The sequence below is a fragment of the Lampetra fluviatilis genome, chromosome 76, assembly GCF_964198595.1.
Source record: "Lampetra fluviatilis chromosome 76, kcLamFluv1.1, whole genome shotgun sequence".
In the NCBI taxonomy this organism is placed as follows: domain Eukaryota; kingdom Metazoa; phylum Chordata; class Hyperoartia; order Petromyzontiformes; family Petromyzontidae; genus Lampetra; species Lampetra fluviatilis.
This window is the reverse complement of record NC_136350.1, coordinates 2,743,797-2,766,081: the sequence shown is the minus strand read 5'-3', so window position 1 is coordinate 2,766,081 and position 22,285 is coordinate 2,743,797. Positions and strand designations below refer to the sequence as shown.

At 50.7% G+C, this 22,285-nt stretch overlaps 1 protein-coding gene across 1 annotated transcript in view; it reads left to right on the top strand.

The window, feature by feature from the left end:
* Window positions 1-18,332: 18,332 nt before the first annotated feature.
* Window positions 18,333-22,285, top strand: part of SLC25A11 (solute carrier family 25 member 11) — a 30,571-nt gene continuing 26,618 nt past the window's right edge. The window contains exon 1 of the mRNA XM_078883976.1: window positions 18,333-18,476. Coding sequence (XP_078740102.1) covers window positions 18,391-18,476 — 86 coding nt within the window. The 5' untranslated portion in view covers window positions 18,333-18,390. The remainder of the gene's footprint in view (window positions 18,477-22,285) is intronic.

Below are 22,285 nucleotides of genomic sequence, written 5' to 3'. Positions count from 1 at the left end.
GACACCTTTATACAAGGCATCATGTTTGCAATAACCACAACACAAGCAGTCAAAATGCAAACAAAAAGAAAACAACTCTGATGATGATAATGATATGCACTGTCCTTGAAGTTGATTGGTCCACACCCGAGACAGCTTTTCTTAGAGCCCAGTCTCACATGGTGTTGGACCAGATGACGCCGCTTCTATCCAAGTGGCATCCACGCCATAGAAAAACGCCTTTTGGCGTCATCTGGTCCAACACCAATGGAGAATAGGCTCTAAGAAAAGACAGCAATATTTTGCTGTCTTTTCTTGGATTTTATGTTTGCACTCAGTCACATAGTCACTTTAAGATGTTTTTTGTTTTTTGTTTGTTGCGGTTGCACCCGATTCAAGAGCCGAATGGCTCACAGGGCTCTATACCTAATACATGAACCTGAACTTGAACTTTGATCTTGTAGACACGTGCCAAGGTCAGGGAACAGCGAATTAAAACAGGGCCGTATCATAAATGACGTCACGCGATTTTTGATGATTTTTGATGACAAAATACATGAACTTGAACTTTCACCCACGGGGCCATCCGTGCCTCGCGGGGAAAAAAACGTGAGCGGGCTCATCGCACGGGCTGTAAGACGCGTTCCTTTCGTCTTTCCCTCCGTCGCGTTCCAGGTTCGCAGATCGTGAGACGCGTGAGCATCGTGGGGCAGGAGGAATGCCGAGCCGTCAACAGCAGCAGCGTCAGAGCCGTCACCAGCAGGATGATCTGTGCCTCCAATCAGTTTTGCGGGGTGAGCAGAACGGATGGGTTTGCACGTACTGCACGCACGTACATGGGGCTGGACTTCTCATCGCAACGTACGTGCGTAGCCAACCGTGGCTAATCAGAGGCACGGAGGTGAAGGACAATAAACTATGGGTCTCTGTGTGAGTCTGTGGGTCTCTGTGTGAGTCTGTGGGTCTCTGTGTGAGTTTGTGGGTCTCTGTGTGAGTCTGTGGGTCTCTGTGTGGGTCTGTCGGTCTCTGTGAGTCTGTGGGTCTCTGTGTGAGTCTGTGGGTCTCTGTTTGAGTCTGTGGGTCTCTGTGTGAGTCTATGGGTCTCTGTGTGAGTCTATGGGTTTCTGTGTGAGTCTATGGGTCTCTGTGTGAGTCTACGGGTCTCTGTGTGAGTATATGGGTCTCTGTGTGAGTCTGTCGGTCTCTGTGTGAGTCTGTGGGTCTCTGTGTGAGTCTATGGGTCTCTGTGTGAGTCTGTGGGTCTCTGTGTGAGTCTATGTGTCTCTGTGTGAGACTGTGGGTCTCTGTGTGAGTCTATGGGTCTCTGTGTGAGTCTATGGGTCTCTGTTTGAGTCTGTGGGTCTCTATGTGAGTCTGTGGGTCTCTATGTGAGTCTGTGGGTCTCTGTGTGAGTCTATGGGTCTCTGTTTGAGTATGTCGGTCTCTGTGTGAGTCTATGGGTCTCTGTGCGAGTCTATGGGTCTCTGTGTGAGTCTATGGGTCTCTGTGTGAGTTTATGGGTCTCTGTGTGAGTCTATGGGTCTCTGTGCGAGTCTCTGGGTCTCTGTGCGAGTCTATGGGTATCTGTGTGAGTCTGTAGGTCTCTGTGTGAGTCTGTCGGTCTCTGTGTGAGTCTGTGGGTCTCTGTGTGAGTCTGTCGTTCTCTGTGCGAGTCCATGGGTCTCTGTGTGAGTCTATGGGTCTCTGTGTGAGTCTATGGGTCTCTGTGTGAGTCTATGGGTCTCTGTGTGAATCTATGGATCTCTGTGTAAGGCAAATGGGTCTCTGTGTGAGTCTGTCGGTCTCTGTGTGAGGCAAATGGGTCTCTGTGTGAGTCTTTCGGTCTCTGTGTGAGTCTATGGGTCTCTGTGTGAGTCTATGGGTCTCTGTGTGAGTCTATGGGTCTCTGTGTGAGTCTATGGGTCTCTGTGTGAGTCTACGGGTCTCTGTGTGAGTATATGGGTCTCTGTGTGAGTCTGTCGGTCTCTGTGTGAGTCTGTGGGTCTCTGTGTGAGTCTATGGGTCTCTGTGTGAGTCTGTGGGTCTCTGTGTGAGTCTATGTGTCTCTGTGTGAGTCTGTGGGTCTCTGTGTGAGTCTGTGGGTCTCTGTGTGAGTCTATGGGTCTCTGTGTGAGTCTGTGGGTCTCTGTGCGAGTCTATGGGTCTCTGTGTGAGTTTATGGGTCTCTGTGTGAGTTTATGGGTCTCTGTGTGAGTCTATGGGTCTCTGTGCGAGTCTATGGGTCTCTGTGCGAGTCTATGGGTATCTGTGTGAGTCTGTAGGTCTCTGTGTGAGTCTGTCGGTCTCTGTGTGAGTCTGTGGGTCTCTGTGTGAGTCTGTCGTTCTCTGTGCGAGTCTATGGGTCTCTGTGTGAGTCTATGGGTCTCTGTGTGAGTCTTTGGGTCTCTGTGTGAGTCTATGGATCTCTGTGTAAGGCAAATGGGTCTCTGTGTGAGTCTGTCGGTCTCTGTGTGAGGCAAATGGGTCTCTGTGTGAGTCTTTCGGTCTCTGTGTGAGTCTATGGGTCTCTGTGTGAGTCTATGGGTCTCTGTGTGAATCTATGGGTCTCTGTGTGAGTCTATGGGTCTCTGTGTGAGTCTACGGGTCTCTGTGTGAGTATATGGGTCTCTGTGTGAGTCTGTCGGTCTCTGTGTGAGTCTATGGGTCTCTGTGCGAGTCTATGGGTCTCTGTGTGAGTCCATGGGTCTCTGTGTGAGTTTATGGGTCTCTGTGTGAGTCTATGGGTCTCTGTGCGAGTCTCTGGGTCTCTGTGCGAGTCTATGGGTATCTGTGTGAGTCTGTAGGTCTCTGTGTGAGTCTGTCGGTCTCTGTGTGAGTCTGTGGGTCTCTGTGTGAGTCTGTCGTTCTCTGTGCGAGTCTATGGGTCTCTGTGTGAGTCTATGGGTCTCTGTGTGAGTCTATGGTTCTCTGTGTGAGTCTATGGGTCTCTGTGTGAGTCTATGGATCTCTGTGTAATGCAAATGGGTCTCTGTGTGAGTCTGTCAGTCTCTGTGTGAGGCAAATGGGTCTCTGTGTGAGTCTTTCGGTCTCTGTGTGAGTCTATGGGTCTCTGTGTGAGTCTATGGGTCTCTGTGTGAGTCTATGGGTCTCTGTGTGAGTCTATGGGTCTCTGTGTGAGTCTACGGGTCTCTGTGTGAGTCTACGGGTCTCTGTGTGAGTATATGGGTCTCTGTGTGAGTCTGTGGGTCTCTGTGTGAGTCTATGGGTCTCTGTGTGAGTCTGTGGGTCTCTGTGTGAGTCTATGTGTCTCTGTGTGAGTCTGTGGGTCTCTGTGTGAGTCTATGGGTCTCTGTGTGAGTCTATGGGTCTCTGTGTGAGTTTATGGGTCTCTGTGTGAGTTTATGGGTCTCTGTGTGAGTCTATGGGTCTCTGTGCGAGTCTATGGGTCTCTGTGCGAGTCTATGGGTATCTCTGTGAGTCTGTAGGTCTCTGTGTGAGTCTGTCGGTCTCTGTGTGAGTCTGTGGGTCTCTGTGTGAGTCTGTCGTTCTCTTGCGAGTCTATGGGTCTCTGTGTGAGTCTATGGGTCTCTGTGTGAGTCTTTGGGTCTCTGTGTGAGTCTATGGGTCTCTGTGTGAGTCTGTCGGTCTCTGTTTGAGTCTGTGGGTCTCTGTGCGAGTCTATGGGTCTCTGTGTGAGTTTATGGGTCTCTGTGTGAGTCTGTGGGTCTCTGTGTGAGTCTGTTGGTCTCTGTGTGAGTCTGTCGTTCTCTGTGCGAGTCTATGGGGCTCTGTGTGAGTCTGTGGGTCTCTGTGTGAGTCTGTCGGTCTCTGTGTGAGTCTGTCGGTCTCTGTGTGAGTCTGTCGTTCTCTGTGCGAGTCTATGGGTCTCTGTGTGAGTCTGTGGGTCTCTGTGTGAGTCTGTCGGTCTCTGTGTGAGTCTGTGGGTCTCTGTGTGAGTCTGTCGGTCTCTGTGTGAGTCTGTCGTTCTCTGTGCGAGTCTATGGGTCTCTGTGTGAGTCTGTGGGTCTCTGTGTGAGTCTGTCGGTCTCTGTGTGAGTCTGTCGGTCTCTGTGTGAGTCTATCGTTCTCTGTGCGAGTCTATGGGTCTCTGTGTGAGTCTGTGGGTCTCTGTGTGAGTCTGTCGGTCTCTGTGTGAGTCTGTCGTTCTCTGTGCGAGTCTATGGGTCTCTGTGTGAGTCTGTGGGTCTCTGTGTGAGTCTGTCGGTCTCTGTGTGAGTCTGTCGGTCTCTGTGTGAGTCTATGGGTCTCTGTGTGAGTCTATGGGTCTCTGCGTGAGTCTATGGGTCTCTGCTGCGTGAGTCTATGGGTCTCTGTGTGAGTCTATGGGTCTCTATGTGAGTCTATGGGTCTCTGTGTGAGTCTGTCGGTCTCTGTGGGAGTCTGTGGGTCTCTGTGTCAGTCTATGGGTCTCTGTGTGAGTCTGTCGGTCTCTGTGTGAGTCTGTGGGTCTCTGTGTGAGTCTATGTGTCTCTGTGTGAGTCTGTGGGTCTCTGTGTGAGTCTATGGATATCTGTGTGAGGCAAATGCGTCTCTGTGTGAGTCTGTCGGTCTCTGTGTGAGTCTATGGGTCTCTGTGTGAGTCTATGGGTCTCTGTGAATCTATGGGTCTCTGTGTGGGTCTATGGGTCTCTATGTGAGTCTGTGGGTCTCTGTGTGAGTGTATGGGTCTGTGTGAGTCTATGGGTCTCTGTGCGAGTCTATGGGTCTCTGTGTGAGTCTGTGGGTTTCTGTGTGAGTCTATGGGTCTCTTTGTGAGTCTGTTGGTCTCTGTGTGAGTCTATGGGTCTCTGTGTGAGTCTGTGGGTTTCTGTGTGAGTATATGGGTCTCTGTGTGAGTCTATGGGTCTCTGTGCGAGTCTATGGGTCTCTGTGTGAGTCTGTGGGTTTCTGTGTGAGTCTGTGGGTCTCTTTGTGAGTATGTTGGTCTCTGTGCTAGTCTGTGGGTCTCTGTGTGAGTCTGTGGGTTTCTGTGTGAGTGTATGGGTCTGTGTGAGTCTATGGGTCTCTGTGCGAGTCTATGGATCTCTGTGTGAGTCTGTGGGTTTCTGTGTGAGTCTGTGGGTCTCTTTGTGAGTCTGTTGGTCTCTGTGTGAGTCTATGGGTCTCTGTGTGAGTCTGTGGGTTTCTGTGTGAGTATATGGGTCTCTGTGTGAGTCTATGGGTCTCTGTGTGAGTGTATGGGTCTCTGTGTGAGTCTGTGGGTCTCTGTGTGAGTCTGTCGGTCTCTGTGTGAGTCTATGGGTCTCTGTGTGAATCTGTGTGTCTCTGTGTGAGTCTGTGGGTCTCTGTGTGAGTCTGTCGGTCTCTGTGTGAGTCTATGGGTCTCTGTGAGTCTGTCGTTCTCTGTGTGAGTCTGTGGGTTTCTGTGTGAGTTTGTGTGTCTCTGTGTGAGTCTGTGGGTCTCTGTGTGAGTCTGTGGGTCTCTGTGTGAGTCTGTGGGTCTCTGTGTGAGTCTGTCGGTCTCTGTGTGAGTCTGTCGGTCTCTGTGTGAGTCTGTGGGTCTCTGTGTGAGTCTATTGGTCTCTGTGTGAGTCTATGGGTCTGTGACTGAATCTAACTATGTATGTCCAACTTCTTTCACAACGTACGAGCGGTGGTGCAGCGGTTAGCACACCGCGCTACGAATCCGGCGGCCTGAGTAGTCTGAACCGGTCCGGGGCCTCCCCTAGGTTGACTCAGCCTCAAATGAGTACCTGGTATAGCGATGTGTAGGAAACATCGCCACTGGGGAATCAAAGGCAGCCAGGTGCTGGCCAACTCACCCTCACCTCCTCGTGTGCCACAGTGCCGGCCTGAATAGGTGCTCGCTAACTGAACTTGCCCCCAACAGTCTGTTCAAGCTATGCGGGGGATTTTTCGATTTCAAGCTTTCGCGACTGCAGGGATTCATCTTCTTGGTTCTTTCGCTAAAGTCACCACGTAGAAGGGAAGTAACAAAAGAATAAAAATAAAACATACTAAAATAATTCTCACGACGTTTCGGCCACAACGCAAGCAGCCGTCCTCAGGTGAAGAATGAAACACCACCAAGCTTGGAGCGTATATTTAAGCTGGTTTGGAGGGGGGAAGAAGAGCTTGCTCCGGTGTCGGATCGTGGACTCTGCCGACTCCACCGAGCGGAGAGAGAAGCACCTCTACGGCTACCACCGGCTTCTCCCCAGACTCACCACTCGATCCCTCTCTCTACCCCTGGTTCCGTCTTCACCCTTCTCACTCTACCCGTTCCCACAGTGACCCCGCTTACGTCATGGGGTCTCCCTTAAGTAGCCTAGGAGACGTGACGTCACCGCACTGAACGGCACACCTGACGTCACGTCCCCATTTTACTCCTCTACACCTGTATCAAAATATAAGAATAAGTTTGACCCTTTCTGGCAATAAAACAGGAGATGTTAAAACACCAAACAGATTCCTTGCACAAAGTGTCTGTTTGGCGTTTTAACATGTTAACACAATTATTTCATTGCCAGAAAGGGTTAACAGGTCCCTGCGGGGTGGGCTGGTAGGAACGAATAACCAAAGAACATAAACATCATGTATTATTACACTTGTTTAGCCAGGAAAGCCTCACTGAGTGTAAATGTTTTTGTAGGGTCCTGCCAAGTGTTTGCAGTAGGGGGCGATGTTGCTATACCTAATCGGACAATACGAAGGGAGAGTTTGAGGCCTAGTTCTAGGCTTTAGGCCTAGCTGTAGGCTTTAGGCCGCTGTGAGTTAATTTTTAAGTTAAATGTTTTAATTATTAATGTATAATTATTAATGTAAAAGTTACTATTTAAAAAACATCAGGGAATGTAACATTGTTAAACATTAACTCCCTTTCACACACGCGGGGGTACGATACGAAGGGAGAGTTTGAGGCCTAGTTCTAGGCTTTAGGCCTAGCTGTAGGCTTTAGGCCGCTGTGAGTTAATTTTTAATTGAAATGTTTTAATTAAAAGCTATCTCAGGGAATTATAAGGGAATGTTACACTTGTTTAGCCAGGAAAGCGTCACTGAGTCTAAATGTTTTTGTAGGGTCCTGCCAAGTGTTTGCAGTAGGGGGCGATGTTGCTACACCTAATTGGACATCGATTGGACAGATGGACGGACGATATAATCTATTGTAGGCTGGTTCACTTCGTTCCTACTAGTATAACCTACTCTTGTACTCTGTCACAGACTACACGGGGTGGATTACATGATGGTCTTTGTCTTTGCTGTGCTCCGTGTGTGCGGTAGAGCCTGGCGAGCCCGCTGCTGTGCAGGGAGGTGGACGGACGCTGGTACCTGAAGGGCGTGGGCAGCTGGGGTCTGTGCAGCTCGCCGGCTGTGTTCACCAGGCTCTCCAAGATCCTGGAGTTCGTCAAGCAGACGGCCGTCTGAGATGACACAACTAACTGCGCGGGTTGTAACGGTTGTCGTTGTCGTCTTTGTCTTCTCTCTTGTGTAGCCGGTATGGGCCAGAGGTCGCAATCGGGTTTTGATTCCTTACCCGTACCCGTACCCGGCCGCACCAGGGTCGCAAACGGGTACCCGATACCCGTACCCTACCCGTACCCGGCCGGGTACGAGAATTGGGTACCCGATTGCGACCTCTGGGATGAAGCCATGTTGCAGGCGCGGGTGGGTTGATTCTAAGAACTTGAATTGTGAGAAGAGACAAGACATTGGGAAATGAGTGACACACGGTGACTCACCGGTGACTCACGGCCTACCCGTACCTGGCCGTACCAGGGTCGCAAACGGGTACCCGTACCCGTACCCGGCCGGGTACGGGTAGCCGGGTATCGGGTAGGGTACGGGTATCGGGTACCCGGTTGCGACCTCTGGTATGGGCTTCATGGAATTAATCACATAGAGAATTATCAATGGAGTTAATGAAATAACACTGGTCAACAAAATAAAAACATGTTTTTCTGGCCTGGACTTTTGCAGCTGTTTTAGACTAATTGCAGGGTGCTGATTCCAAATCTGATCTCAGATTTGCTCTATCACATCTAATTTTTATGCTATCGGCATACCCCATTTTCATTGATTTACCCGAAATTAACTCTGTCACTTATGATTGCAAGTTGTTGCGAGTCAGTGACTGCTTTAGTGTTAAAACATGGTGCTGTATTTTTAGGATAGTGTGTTTATAATATCATTTTATGTAGATATCCACATTTATTTAATATTTTTTCTGCAGCTTTTATTGAAAATGCAATATTTGATATCTCAAAAACCTGATGTGATAGACAAATACTGATGCCAGATTTGGAATCGGCACCTCAAAATCACCTTAAAACCGTTTGAATACCTTATGCCAGAAAAAGTGTGTTGACCTGTGTTATTTTCAGAGCCATGTGTTTGCATGTTCACCACATGAGTACCGAGTGTGGTCAATGCAGTACAGTGGTACCCCGGAGATCGAACTTAACTCGTTCCAGAAGGCCATTCGAACACCGATTTGTTCGAACACCGAATTAAATTTGCTGATAAAAAAAATGTAAATGACATGAATTGGATCCAGACGCAAGAAATCTCTCATTATAAAGCAGCGAATTGGCCCGTTGATGCTGGATGCAATTACCAGCGAAACGTCGTACAACTCAAATTGTAAATGTTGTGGTTTCACGCTTCAACACACCGGTGGGCTAAAGCAGCTTGCTTGCGCGCTTACGACCTTGCAAATCTTTCAGTCGTTTTTTAACCCACTTCCCGTGATCCAATCAAGCTGACATTTTCCACACAGACTCGTTGTGCGTGACAATTAATGTTCGTGAAAAATGTTTTCCAAAATTTTACACTTTTTAGGACAAAATATTATATTTAATTACCAATTGCTTAATGGTGCAATGCAATCATCTGACCCATAGGTGGCAGCCATCTCAAGCCAGAGGACGAGAGGACTCTAGCCGCCACGCATATAAAGGATTTATAGTGAAAAACTTTGTTTTTACGGGTTATACTTGTTTACTGATTGGCCGTGTCGGGTGGTGGAGGGTTACGACACATTTATAAATAACGCGATCTAAACCCAAAAACGTTGATTATGAGTTTTACACGAAGTTTACAGTAATTACATGCATAAAATAATTTAAAAAAAACAAGAAACACAATAAATAAATTGAATAGATGAATAAATATATGCAATAATTGAAACAAATGAACATTGAACTTTACTTGACCTGTAGTAAGGAGAGTTAATGGCTTTAGTGGAAGGTGGTGAGTAGGAGGAGGTGGTGGTGGTGTTAGTGTTTGGAAGGGGAGTCCCCTTTCAAATAATGTCGGATAAACTGACCTTCTGTGGTTCTTTATTTTTTGTGTTTCTTCTTTGCCACTAATGGTGAGTCACTTGAGCTCTTTCTCACTAAAAACTTCTCTAAAGAGGTTTGTTTCTGTCTACGTTTTAGGATGTGTCGAAAATGACATACGCTGGTCATACGCGTCTCAGCCGTACAGGTTCTTTAAAGTAGTAGTAGGTTTTTACCCTTTTAAACTGGTACAAAACTGACACCTTTATACAAGGCATCATGTTTGCAATAACCACAACACAAGTAGTCAAAAAAGCAAACAAAAAGAAGCAACTCTGATAATGATAATAATATGCACTGTCCTATTATTATCATTATCAGAGTTGCTTCTTTTTGTTTGCTTTTTTGACTACTTGTGTTGTAGTTATTGCAAACATGATGCCTTGAATAAAGGTGTCAGTTTTGTACCAGTTTAAAAGGGTAAAAACCTACTACTATATTTTGCCACTGGTAAAAGAGATCTCATAGTGAGGTTCTTTAAAGTTAAGATTGCCCGTTCGACCTCACATGTTGTTGAACCAATCAACTTCAAGGACAGTGCATACATTATCAGAGTTACGTTTTTTGTTTGCATTCCAACCGCAGGTATTGTGGTCTATGCAAACATGACTCCTTGTAAAAAAAGGTGTCAGTTTTGTTGCCAGATAAGGGTAAAAAAACAATTATCATATTTTGCTACTGGCAAATGAGGTTCCAATGGTGTAAATGGGTGTTTGTCTTTATTAATATTACAATAGGCGTTAAATACGAGTATAGTAATTTTATGGTTGGTATGGTTGTTGTTGATATTATTGTGGATGTTATTAGTGTTATTGTTGCTGTTGTTGTTCTTGTTGTTGATATTGTTTGATATTGTATTATTGTTGTCATAGCTGTTAATGTTGTTAATTATTGTTGATATTGCAGTTTTGATTTAAAGCTTTCGTGACTGCAGGGATTCATATTCTTGGTTCTTTCGGTAAAGTCACGTAGAAGGGAAATAATAAAATAATATAAATATAAATCAAGAAAAATTCTCACGACGTTTCGACTGCAACACAAGCAATCATCATCAGGTGTAAAATCAACAGAAAGAAAATTTGAACATTTTGAAAAATGTATTGCTGTGGATTTCACACCTGATGATGATTGCTTGTGTTGCAGTCAAAACGTCGTGATAATTTTTATTGATTCATATATATTATTTTATTATTTCCCTTCTACGTGACTTTACCGAAAGAACCAAGAATATGAAATTGTAGTTGTTTTTGTTATTTTTATTGTTGCTATTGTTGTTATGGATGTTATATTTTTAAATCCTTTATATTAAGTTCACTTGCTTGCTTACGACCGTGCAAATCTTTCGGTCGTTTTTTAACCCACTTCCCGTGATCCAATCGAGCTGACATTTTGCACACAGACTCGTTGTGCGTGACAATTAATGTTCGTGAAAAATGTTTTCCAAAATGTTACACTTTGTAGGAAAAAATAAATTATATGTAATTACCAATTGCTTAATGGTGGCAGCCATTCATCTGACCCATAGGTGGCAGCCATCTCAAGCCAGAGGACGAGAAGACTCTAGCCGCCACGCATATAAAGGATTTATAGTGAAAAACTTTGTTTTTACGGGCTAATTTTTTCATTGTTGCTAATGTTATGGTTGTTGGTATTATTGTTGTTGTCATTGTTGTTATTGTTGTTGCTCTTGTTGTTGCCATTGTTGTTATTATGATTGTTATGAAGCGGGAGCTGCGACGGTGGTAATGGTGGTGGTAGTTGCGTTCCTGAAGAACACAACTTTACGGACAGAATCACGGAATAATGAATGATAAATAATATAGAGGGTAGGGCACAGTTCGTGGTAGCGCGTAAGATGACGCATGGCCTGAACAAAGACCGTGGTGCGTGGTGATGGGTAGTGTCTAGAAGCATCCCAGTGTCTCGTGCGATGATGACGATGATGATAATGATGATGATTACGATGATGATGACGACGATGACGACGATGATGATGATAATGACCATGATGATGATGACGATGATGATGACGATGACGACGATGATGATGACGATGACGACGACGATGATAATGATGATAATGATGATGATGACGATGATGATGACGATGAAGACGACGATGATGATGACGATGATGATGACGACGATGATGATGATGACGACGATGATGATGACGATGATGATGATGACGATGATGATAATGATAATTACCATGATGATGATGACGACGACAATGATGATGATGATGACGACGACGATGATGACGATAATGACGATGATGATAATGACGATAATGATGATGACGACGATGATGATGACGATGACGACGATGATGATGATGATAATGACCATGATGACGATGATGATGAAGACGACGATGATGATGACGATGATGATGATAATGATGATGACGATGAAGACGACGATGATGATGACGATGACGACGACAATGATGATGATGATGACGATGATGATAATGATAATTACCATGATGATGACGACGACAATGATGATGATGATGACGACGATGATGACGATAATGACGATGATAATGACGATGATGATGATGATGACGATTATGACGACGATGACGACGATGATGATGATGATAATGACCATGATGACGATGATGATGAAGACGACGATGATGATGACGATGATGATGATAATGATGATGACGATGAAGACGACGATGATGATGACGATGACGATGATGACGACAATGATGATGATGATGACGATGATGATAATGATAATTACCATGATGATGACGACGACAATGATGATGATGATGACGACGATGATGACGATAATGACGATGATAATGACGATGATGATGATGATGACGATGATGACGACGATGACGACGATGATGATGATAATGACCATGATGACGATGATGATGAAGACGACGATGATGATGACGATGATGATGATAATGATGATGACGATGAAGACGACGATGATGATGACGATGACGATGATGATAATGATAATTACCATGATGATGACGACGACAATGATGATGATGATGACGACGATGATGACGATAATGACGATGATAATGACGATGATGATGATGATGATGACGATGATGACGACGACGACGACGATGATGATGACGACCCAGCCGTTACAATCATCGTTTATAATTCCTACTCGCGATGTGATGTAGTTCCGTTCGCTCCATCGCGTGAAGCTGCTTATATCCAATTCGCAATCCGCGCGATACAAAAAACACGTTCCCTATCACACGTCCATCACCGCGTTACGTACAATTCGCGTCGTGGAAACTACGATACGCATCGTTTTAGGAGAACCACACTGTGCTTGGTAACTGTTCGTGCACAAGGCCATACCGATTGTAGTTCATCTGCACACGATTTGCACGACTCACACGTCCGCGTGCCATTTGTTTTATCAGCTACTTGCATCATCGTTGTTATACGCATTTAATTATCGCACATGGGTGCGTCTATTAAAATCGTAAATTATTGGGGAGATATTTTGTAAGCGTGTCTTTTTGTGTGTATGTTGAACTTTCGATTTAAAGCTTTCGTGACTGCAGGGATTCATCTTCTTGGTTCTTTCGGTAAAATCACGTAAAAGGGAAATAATAAAATAATACAAAATAAAACAATAAAATAATAAAAATAAAACAATAAAATTCTCACGACGTTAAAAAAAAACCGCAACATTTTTCAAAACATTTCTTGCTGTGGTTTTCACACCTGATGATGATTGCTTGTGTTGCAATCAAAACGACGTTTATTAATTTATAAGTTCCCTTCTACGTGACTTTACCGAAAGAACCAAGAATATGTTGAACTTCTTTGGCACCGTACGTATCCAACCGTGTCTAATCGGAGGTGCAGTGAAAGGACGAAAAATTACACTGGTCAACAAAAAAAAACATGTTTTTCTGGCCTGGACTTTTGCAGCTGTTCTAGACTAATTTCAGGGTGCTGATTCCAAATCTGATCTCAGATTTGCTCTATCACATCTCATTTTTATGCTATCGGCATACCCCATTTTCATTGATTTTACCCGAAATTAACTCTGTCACTTATGATTGCAAGTTGTTGCGAGTCAGTGACTGCTTTAGTGTTAAAATATGGTGCTGTATTTTTAGGATAGTGTGTTTATAATATCATTTAATGTAGATATCTATATTTATTCAATATTTTTCTTCTGCAGTTTTTATTGAAAATGCAATATTTGATACAGTATCTCACAAACCTGATGTGATAGACATAAACTGATGCCAGATTTGGAATCAGCACCCCCCAAAATTACCTTAAACCCGTTGGAATACCTTATGCCAGAGAAAGTGTGTTGACCAGTGTTATGGGTCTGTGAGTTGTGTGGCGAATCACGACTCGGAGGCAGGTTTCCAGGTAAGGGCTTGTGCCGGTTTATTAAAACAAGGGAGTCATCTTCTTGGTTCTTTCGGTAAAGTCACGTAGAAGGGAAGTAACAAAATAATAAAAACAAAACATAATAAAATAATATAATTCTCACGACGTTTCGGCTACAACGCAAGCAGCCGTCCTCAGGTGAAGAATGAAACACCACCAAGCTTGGAGCGTATATTTAAGCTGGGTTGGAGGGGGGGAGGTGGGAAGAAGAGCGCCTTGACAAAATAATTTGCATATCAAGAGGAATTTAGCATATGGAAAATGCGTAGGAGGTGGACGGAGGGGTTTCAAGTTAATATTATGCCCGTGCATTATGCATAAAATAAGGGAGTAATAAACTGCACCAGATGTAGGTGTCCCTACACCAGAGGTCGCAAACGGGTTTTGATTCCTTACCCGTACCCGGCCGTACCCTACCCGGGTATCGGGTACCTGATTGCGACCTCTGGGATGAAGCCACGTTGCAGGCGCGGGTGGGTTGATTCTAGGAACTTGAATTGTGACAAGAGACAAGACGTTGGGAAATGAGTGACAAACGGTGACTCACCCAGTGACTCACGGCCTACCCGTACCCGGCCGCACCAGGGTCGCAAACCCGGCCGGGTACGGGTAGCCGGGTATCGGGTAGGGTACGGGTATCGTGTACCCGGTTGCGACCTTTGCCCTTCACGGGGACCTCGGGCTCGATCTGCTGCTAGCCAGGCTATGTCTGGCTCTCTCACTCGAGTCGGGACGGGGGCTGAACCAACACCGACCTAGCCGGCTCTTGCAGACTTCTCTCAGCCTTACCCCTGGCGATCTGTTCAACCGCTCTCCATCCATCCCGGGCTACCACAACGACTCCGCTTTCGTCACTCGAAACTCCTTAAGTACCCCGAGGTGACATGACGTCATCGCGCCTCACCGCGCTCATGACGTCACGTCTCCATACTACTCCTCTACATGTGTGTGAGTCTATGGGTCTCTGCTGTGTGAGTCTATGGGTCTCTGCTGTGTGAGTCTATGGGTCTCTGTGTGAGTCTCTGGGTCTCTGGTGTGTGAGTCTCTGGGTCTCTGTGTGAGTCTATGGGTCTCTGCTGCGTGAGTCTATGGGTCTCTGGTGTGTGAGTCTCTGGGTCTCTGCTGTGTGAGTCTATGGGTCTCTGCTATGTGAGTCTATGGTTCTCTGTGTGAGTCTATGGGTCTCTGTGTGAGTCTATGGGTTTCTGCTGCGTGAGTCTATGGGTCTCTGCTGTGTGAGTCTATGGGTCTCTCTGTGAGTCTATGGGTCTCGGCTGTGTGAGTCTATGGGTCTCTGTGTGAGTCTATGGGTCTCTGTGTGAGTCTATGGGTTTCTGCTGTGTGAGTTTATGGGTCTCTGCTATGTGAGTCTATGGGTCTCTGGTGTGAGTCTATGGGTCTCTGTGTGAGTCTATGGGTCTCTGTGTGAGTCTATGGGTCTCTGTGTGAGTCTATGGGTCTCTGCTGCGTCAGTCTATGAGTCTCTGCTATGTGAGTCTATGGTTCTCTGTGTGAGTCTATGGGTATCTGCTGTGTGAGTCTATGGGTATCTGCTGCGTGAGTCTATGGGTCTCTGTGTGAGTCTATGGGTCTCTGTGTGAGTCTATGGGTCTCTGTGTGAGTCTATGGGTCTCTGTGTGAGTCTATGGGTCTCTGCTGTGTGAGTCTATGGGTCTCTGCTGTGTGAGTCTATGGGTCTCTGTGTGAGTCTATGGGTTTCTGTGTGAGTCTATGGGTCTCTGTGTGAGTCTATGGGTCTCTGTGTGAGTCTATGGGTCTCTGTATGAGTCTATGGGCCTCTGTGTGAGTCTATGGGTCTCTGTGTGAGTCTATGGGTCTCTGCTGTGTGAGTCTATGAGTCTCTGTGTGAGTCTATGGGTCTCTGTGTGAGGCTATGGGTCTCTGTTGTGTGAGTCTATGGGTCTCTGTGTGAGTCTATGAGTCTCTGTGTGAGTCTATGGGTCTCTGTGTGAGTCTATGGGTCTCTGTGTGAGTCTATGGGTCTCTGCTGCGTGAGTCTATGAGTCTCTGTGTGAGTCTATGGGTCTCTGTGTGAGGCTATGGGTCTCTGTTGTGTGAGTCTATGGGTCTCTGTGTGAGGCTATGGGTCTCTGCTGCGTGAGTCTATGGGTCTCTGCTGTGTGAGTCTATGGGTCTCTCTGTGAGTCTATGGGTCTCTGCTGTGTGAGTCTATGGGTCTCTGCTGTGTGAGTCTATGGGTCTCTGTGTGAGTCTATGGGTTTCTGCTGTGTGAGTTTATGGGTCTCTGTGTGAGTCTATGGGCCTCTGTGTGAGTCTATGGGTCTCTGTGTGAGTCTATGGGTCTCTGCTGTGTGAGTCTGAGTCTCTGTGTGAGTCTATGGGTCTCTGTGTGAGTCTATGGGTCTCTGTGTGAGTCTATGGGTCTCTGCTGCGTGAGTCTATGCGTCTCTGTGTGAGTCTATGGGTCTCTGTGTGAGTCTATGGGTCTCTGTTGTGTGAGTCTATGGGTCTCTGTGTGAGTCTATGGGTCTTTGCTGCGTGAGTCTATGGGTCTCTGTGTGAGTCTATGGGTCTCTGTGTGAGTCTATGGGTTTCTGCTGTGTGAGTTTATGGGTCTCTGTGTGAGTCTATGGGTCTCTGTGTGAGTCTATGGGTCTCTGCTGCGTGAGTCTATGAGTCTCTGTGTGAGTCTATGGGTCTCTGCTGTGTGAGTCTATGGGTCTCTGCTATGTGAGTCTATGGTTCTCTGTGTGAGTCTATGGGTCTCTGTGTGAGTCTATGGGCCTCTGCTGTGTGAGTCTATGGGTCTCTGTGTGAGTCTATGGGTATCTGCTGTGTGAGTCTATGGGTATCTGCTGCGTGAGTCTATGGGTCTCTGTGTGAGTCTATGGGCCTCTGTGTGAGTCTATGGGTCTCTGTGTGAGTCTATGGGTCTCTGCTGTGTGAGTCTATGAGTCTCTGTGTGAGTCTATGGGTCTCTGCTGTGTGAGTCTATGGGTCTCTGTGTGAGTCTATGGGTCTCTGCTGCGTGAGTCTATGAGTCTCTGTGTGAGTCTATGGGTCTCTGTGTGAGTCTATGGGTCTCTGTTGTGTGAGTCTATGGGTCTCTGTGTGAGTCTATGGGTCTCTGCTGCGTGAGTCTATGGGTCTCTGCTGTGTGAGTCTATGGGTCTCTCTGTGAGTCTATGGGTCTCTGCTGTGTGAGTCTATGGGTCTCTGTGTGAGTCTATGGGTCTCTGTGTGAGTCTATGGGTTTCTGCTGTGTGAGTTTATGGGTCTCTGTGTGAGTCTATGGGTCTCTGTGTGAGTCTATGGGTCTCTGCTGCGTGAGTCTATGAGTCTCTGTGTGAGTCTATGGGTCTCTGCTGTGTGAGTCTATGGGTCTCTGCTATGTGAGTCTATGGTTCTCTGTGTGAGTCTATGGGTCTCTGTGTGAGTCTATGGGTCTCTGCTGTGTGAGTCTATGGGTCTCTGTGTGAGTCTATGGGTATCTGCTGCGTGAGTTTATGGGTATCTGCTGCGTGAGTCTATGGGTCTCTGTGTGAGTCTATGGGTCTCTGTGTGAGTCTTACACCCCCCCCACTTACCCCCCCCCCCCACACTTACCCCCCCCCCACTTAACCCCCCCTCCCACTTACCCCCCCTTACACCCCCCCCCACTTACCCCTCCCACTTACACCCCCTTACACCCCCCCTCCCACTTAACCCCCCCCCACTTACCCCCCCTTACACCCCCCCCCCACTTACCCCCCCCCCCCACTTACCCCCCCCCACTTAACCCCCCCCACTTACCCCCCCCCCCCCCACTTAACCCCCCCTCCCACTTACCCCCCCTTACACCCCCCCCCACTTAACCCCCCCCACTTACCCCTCCCACTTACCCCCCCTTACACCCCCCCCCACTTAACCCCCCCCACTTACCCCCCCCCCCCACTTAACCCCCCCTCCCACTTACCCCCCCTTACACCCCCCCCCCCACTTAACCCCCCCCCACTTACCCCTCCCACTTACCCCCCCTTACACCCCCCTCCCACTTAACCCCCCCCACTTACCCCCCTTACACCCCCCCCCACTTACCCCCCCCCCCACTTAACCTCCCCCCACTTAACCCCCCCCCCCCCACTTAACCCCCCCTCCCACTTACCCCCCCTTACACCCCCCCCCCCACTTAACCCCCCCCCCACTTACCCCTCCCACTTACCCCCCCTTACACCCCCCTCCCACTTAACCCCCCCCACTTACCCCCCTTACACCCCCCCCCCACTTACCCCCCCCCCCACTTAACCTCCCCCCACTTAACCCCCCCCCCCCCACTTAACCCCCCCTCCCACTTACCCCCCCTTACACCCCCCCCCCCACTTAACCCCCCCCCCACTTACCCCTCCCACTTACCCCCCCTTACACCCCCCTCCACTTAACCCCCCCCACTTACCCCCCCCCCCCACTTAACCCCCCCTCCCACTTACCCCCCCTTACACCCCCCCCCCACTTAACCCCCCCCCCACTTACCCCCCCTTACACCCCCCCCACTTACCCCCCCCCCCCACTTAACCCCCCCCCCCCACTTAACCCCCCCCACTTACCCCCCCCCCCCACTTAACCACGTGGTCCCCCTTACCCCGTCCCGCCCCCCACCACTTAACCCCCCAGACCACGTGGTCCTCCTTGGCACCGCCCCCCACGTCACGTGGTCCCCATACGTCACGTGGCCCCCCTACGTCACGTGGTCCCCCCGTGTCACCTTGGAGGCGATGGCGGCGCAGAGCGGAGCGGGGTTTGTCGGCAGGCCGCGCACGGCGCCCAAAGGCGTCAAGTTCCTCTTCGGCGGCCTCGCGGGGTGAGCCACACGAGCACGGGGGAGCACGGGGGAGCACGGGGGAGCACGGGGGGGAGCAGGGGGGAGCACGGGGGGGGGCAGGGGGGAGCACGGGGGGAGCACGGGGGAGCAGGGGGGAGCACGGGGGGAGCACGGGGGGGGCAGGGGGGGGCAGGGGGGGGCAGGGGGGGGCACGGGGGGGGCAGGGGGGGGCACGGGGGGGGCACGGGGGGGAGCACGGGGGGGGCAGGGGGGAGCACGGGGGGGGCAGGGGGGAGCACGGGGGGGGCAGGGGGGAGCACGGGGGGGGCAGGGGGGAGCACGGGGGGGGCAGGGGGGAGCACGGGGGGGGCAGGGGGGAGCACGGGGGGGGCAGGGGGGAGCACGGGGGGGCAGGGGGGAGCACGGGGGGGGCAGGGGGGAGCACGGGGGGGGCAGGGGGGAGCACGGGGGGGGCAGGGGGGAGCACGGGGGGGGCAGGGGGGGAGCACGGGGGGGCAGGGGGGAGCACGGGGGGGGCAGGGGGGGAGCACGGGGGGGGGCAGGGGGGAGCACGGGGGGGGGCAGGGGGGAGCACGGGGGGGGGCAGGGGGGAGCACGGGGGGGGCAGGGGGGAGCACGGGGGGGGGCAGGGGGGAGCACGGGGGGGGCAGGGGGGAGCACGGGGGGGGCAGGGGGGAGCACGGGGGGGGCAGGGGGGAGCACGGGGGGGGCAGGGGGGAGCACGGGGGGGGCAGGGGGGAGCACGGGGGGGGCAGGGAGGGGGGGGCAGGGGGGGGCAGGGGGGGGAGGGGGGAGCAGGGAGGGGGGGCAGGAGGGGGGAGCAGGGGAGGAGGGGGGAAGCAGGGACATGAGAGAAGGGGGGGGCAGAGAGAGACACACGGGGGGGAGCAGGGGAGGAGGAGGGGGGGAGCGGAGGGGAGGAGGGGAGCAGAGAGAGGGGGGGCAGAGAGACACACGGGGGGGGGAGCAGGGGGGGAGCAGGGGGGGGGGTCAGGGAGAGACACGGGGGGGGGGGGGTGGCAGGCAGAGGGAGCAGAGATGCACTGGCACACACGGGGGATGCAGGGAGAGAGAGGGGAGCAGGGAGGGGGGGGGGCAGAGAGAGAGGGGGGGGGCAGGGGGGAGGAGGGGGGGGCAGGGGGAGGAGGGGGGGGAGCAGGGAGGGAGGGGGGAGCAGAGAGGGGGGTGCAGGTTGCGGTGCGTCTCGGAGTCTTCGACAGCAGCACGGGCTGCGAATCGAGAATCGATTCCTCGATTCATGACTTCAACTGCAGTGCTGGTGGTGGTGGGGGGGGGAGGAATCGTGTCGCTGGAATCGGCGCGCTGCGATTCCTCTGCCGAGCGGTGGTGCAGCGGATCGCGGTCCCTGTGCCCTTTGACCTTTGACCTCCCGGGGTCACGGCCGCTCGGGGAGACAAAGGCGGCCCCGTGACCTTCTGCACCTAGCCTGGCACAGCAGTCAGCCAACCCATGGCACCTGCTGGGTCTGTCACGTGACCTCCTGCACCTAGCCTGGCACAGCAGTCAACCCATGGCACCTACTGTGTCTGTCCCGTGACCTCCTGCACCTAGCCTGGCACAGCAGTCAACCCATGGCACCTGCTGGGTCTGTCCCGTGACCTCCTGCACCTAGCCTGGCACAGCAGTCAGCCAACCCATGGCACCTGCTGGGTCTGTCACGTGACCTCCTGCACCTAGCCTGGCACAGCAGTCAACCCATGGCACCTGCTGGGTCTGTCCCGTGACCTCCTCCTCCTGCACCTAGCCTGGCACAGCAGTCAGCCAACCCATGGCACCTACTGGGTCTGTCACGTGACCTACTCCTGCACCTAGCCTGGCACAGCAGTCAGCCAACCCATGGCACCTGCTGGGTCTGTCACGTGACCTCCTCCTCCTGCACCTAGCCTGGCACAGCAGTCAACCCATGGCACCTGCTGGGTCTGTCACGTGACCTCCTCCTCCTGCACCTAGCCTGGCACAGCAGTCAACCCATGGCACCTTTATTTTGGTGATTTCGAAAAGTGTATTGGTTTGGCCATGTTTGTGTTGTTGTAGTACAGAGTTAGACTGATGGCCTTAATCTAAGTTGTCTTGTGGTTGTTGTTGTACAGCGTTGGTGTACGGTGTTTTTTTTCTGCAATACTTTGCTGTCTTTTCTTGGATTTTCTGTTTGCACTCAGTCACATAGTCACTTTAAGATGTTTTTTGTTTTTGTTTGTTGCGGTTGCACCCGATTCAAGAGCCAAATGGCTCACAGGGCTATACCTAATAAATGAACTTGAACTTGAACCTGCTGGATTCTGTCCCGAGACCTCCTGCACCTAGCCTGGCACAGTAGAGGGTACAGCTTGGTGTGGTGCATCTACCGGTCATCTCAGTCAGGCAACTCATGGCACCTGCTGGGTCTGTCACGTGACCTCCTCCTCCTGCACCTAGCCTGGCACAGCAGTCAACCCATGGCACCTGCTGGGTCTGTCACGTGACCTCCTCCTCCTGCACCTAGCCTGGCACAGCAGTCAACCCATGGCACCTGCTGGGTCTGTCCCGTGACCTACTCCTCCTGCACCTAGCCTGGCACAGCAGTCAACCCATGGCACCTGCTGGGTCTGTCCCGTGACCTCCTCCTCCTGCATCTAGCCTGGCACAGCAGTCAACCAACCCATGGCACCTGCTGGGTTCTGTCCCGAGACCTCCCTGTCGGCGAGCGAGCCTTCGACGCTTCACGTGATAGCTTCAAAGTGCACCTAGCCTGGCACAGGCGCCGTGGTGTTGTCACCGTCACCTATGACGCGGGTATTGGTATTGGTGCCCGCCACCCACCCTCTCTGTGTGTGCCCGCAGTGTTGCACTTCATAGGTGCTCGCTAACAGCACTTGCCCCGACAGTCTGTTGGAGGCTACACGGGGGAACTTTGTCTGTGTGTGTGTGGGACTCTATGGGTCTCTGTGTATCTCTATGGGTCTCTGTGTATTTCTGTGGGTCTCTGTGTGTCTCTGTGGGTCTCTGTGTGTCTCTGTGTCTCTGTGAGTCTATGTGGGTCTCTATGGGTCTCTGTGGGTCTCTGTGGGTCTCTGTGGGTCTCTATGGGTCTCTGTGTGTCTCTGTGTGTCTCTGTGTGTCTCTGTGAGTCTCTGTGGGTCTCTTTGAGTCTGTGGGTCTCTGTGGGTCTCTGAGTCTGTGGGTCTCTGTGGGTCTCTGTGAGTCTGTGGGTCTCTGTGGGTCTGTGGGGGTCTCTGTGAGTCTGTGGGTCTCTGTGGGTCTGTAGGGGTCTCTGTGAGTCTGTGGGTCTCTGTGGGTCTCTGTGGGTCTGTGGGGGTCTCTGTGAGTCTGTGGGTCTCTGTGGATCTCTGTGTGTCTTTGTGGGTCTCTGTGGGTCTGTGGGGGTCTCTGTGAGTCTGTGGGTCTCTGTGGGTCTCTGAGTCTGTGGGGGTCTCTGTGAGTCTGTGGGTCTCTGTGGGTCTCTGTGGGTCTGTAGGGGTCTCTGTGAGTCTGTGGGTCTCTGTGAGTCTGTGGGTCTCTGTGTGTCTCTGTGTGTCTTTGTGGGTCTCTGTGGGTCTCTGTGGGGGTCTGTGTATTTCTGTGGGGGTCTGGCCACCCACCCATCCTTCATCGGCACTGCTGCTACTCCCTACTAACTAACTGCACTTGCATCCCCCCGCCCAGACAGTCCGTTGGAGGCTATGTGGTGGAGACTTTTGTCTTTGTCCCGTCGGTTCGGGAACTGTACCCCGGGGAGGGTAAACAGCGGAATCGATTCAGCGACTCCTCGTACTGGTTCGCGAAATGTATATACACAACGCAAATGCATAATGTGTTTGCACAGTGTA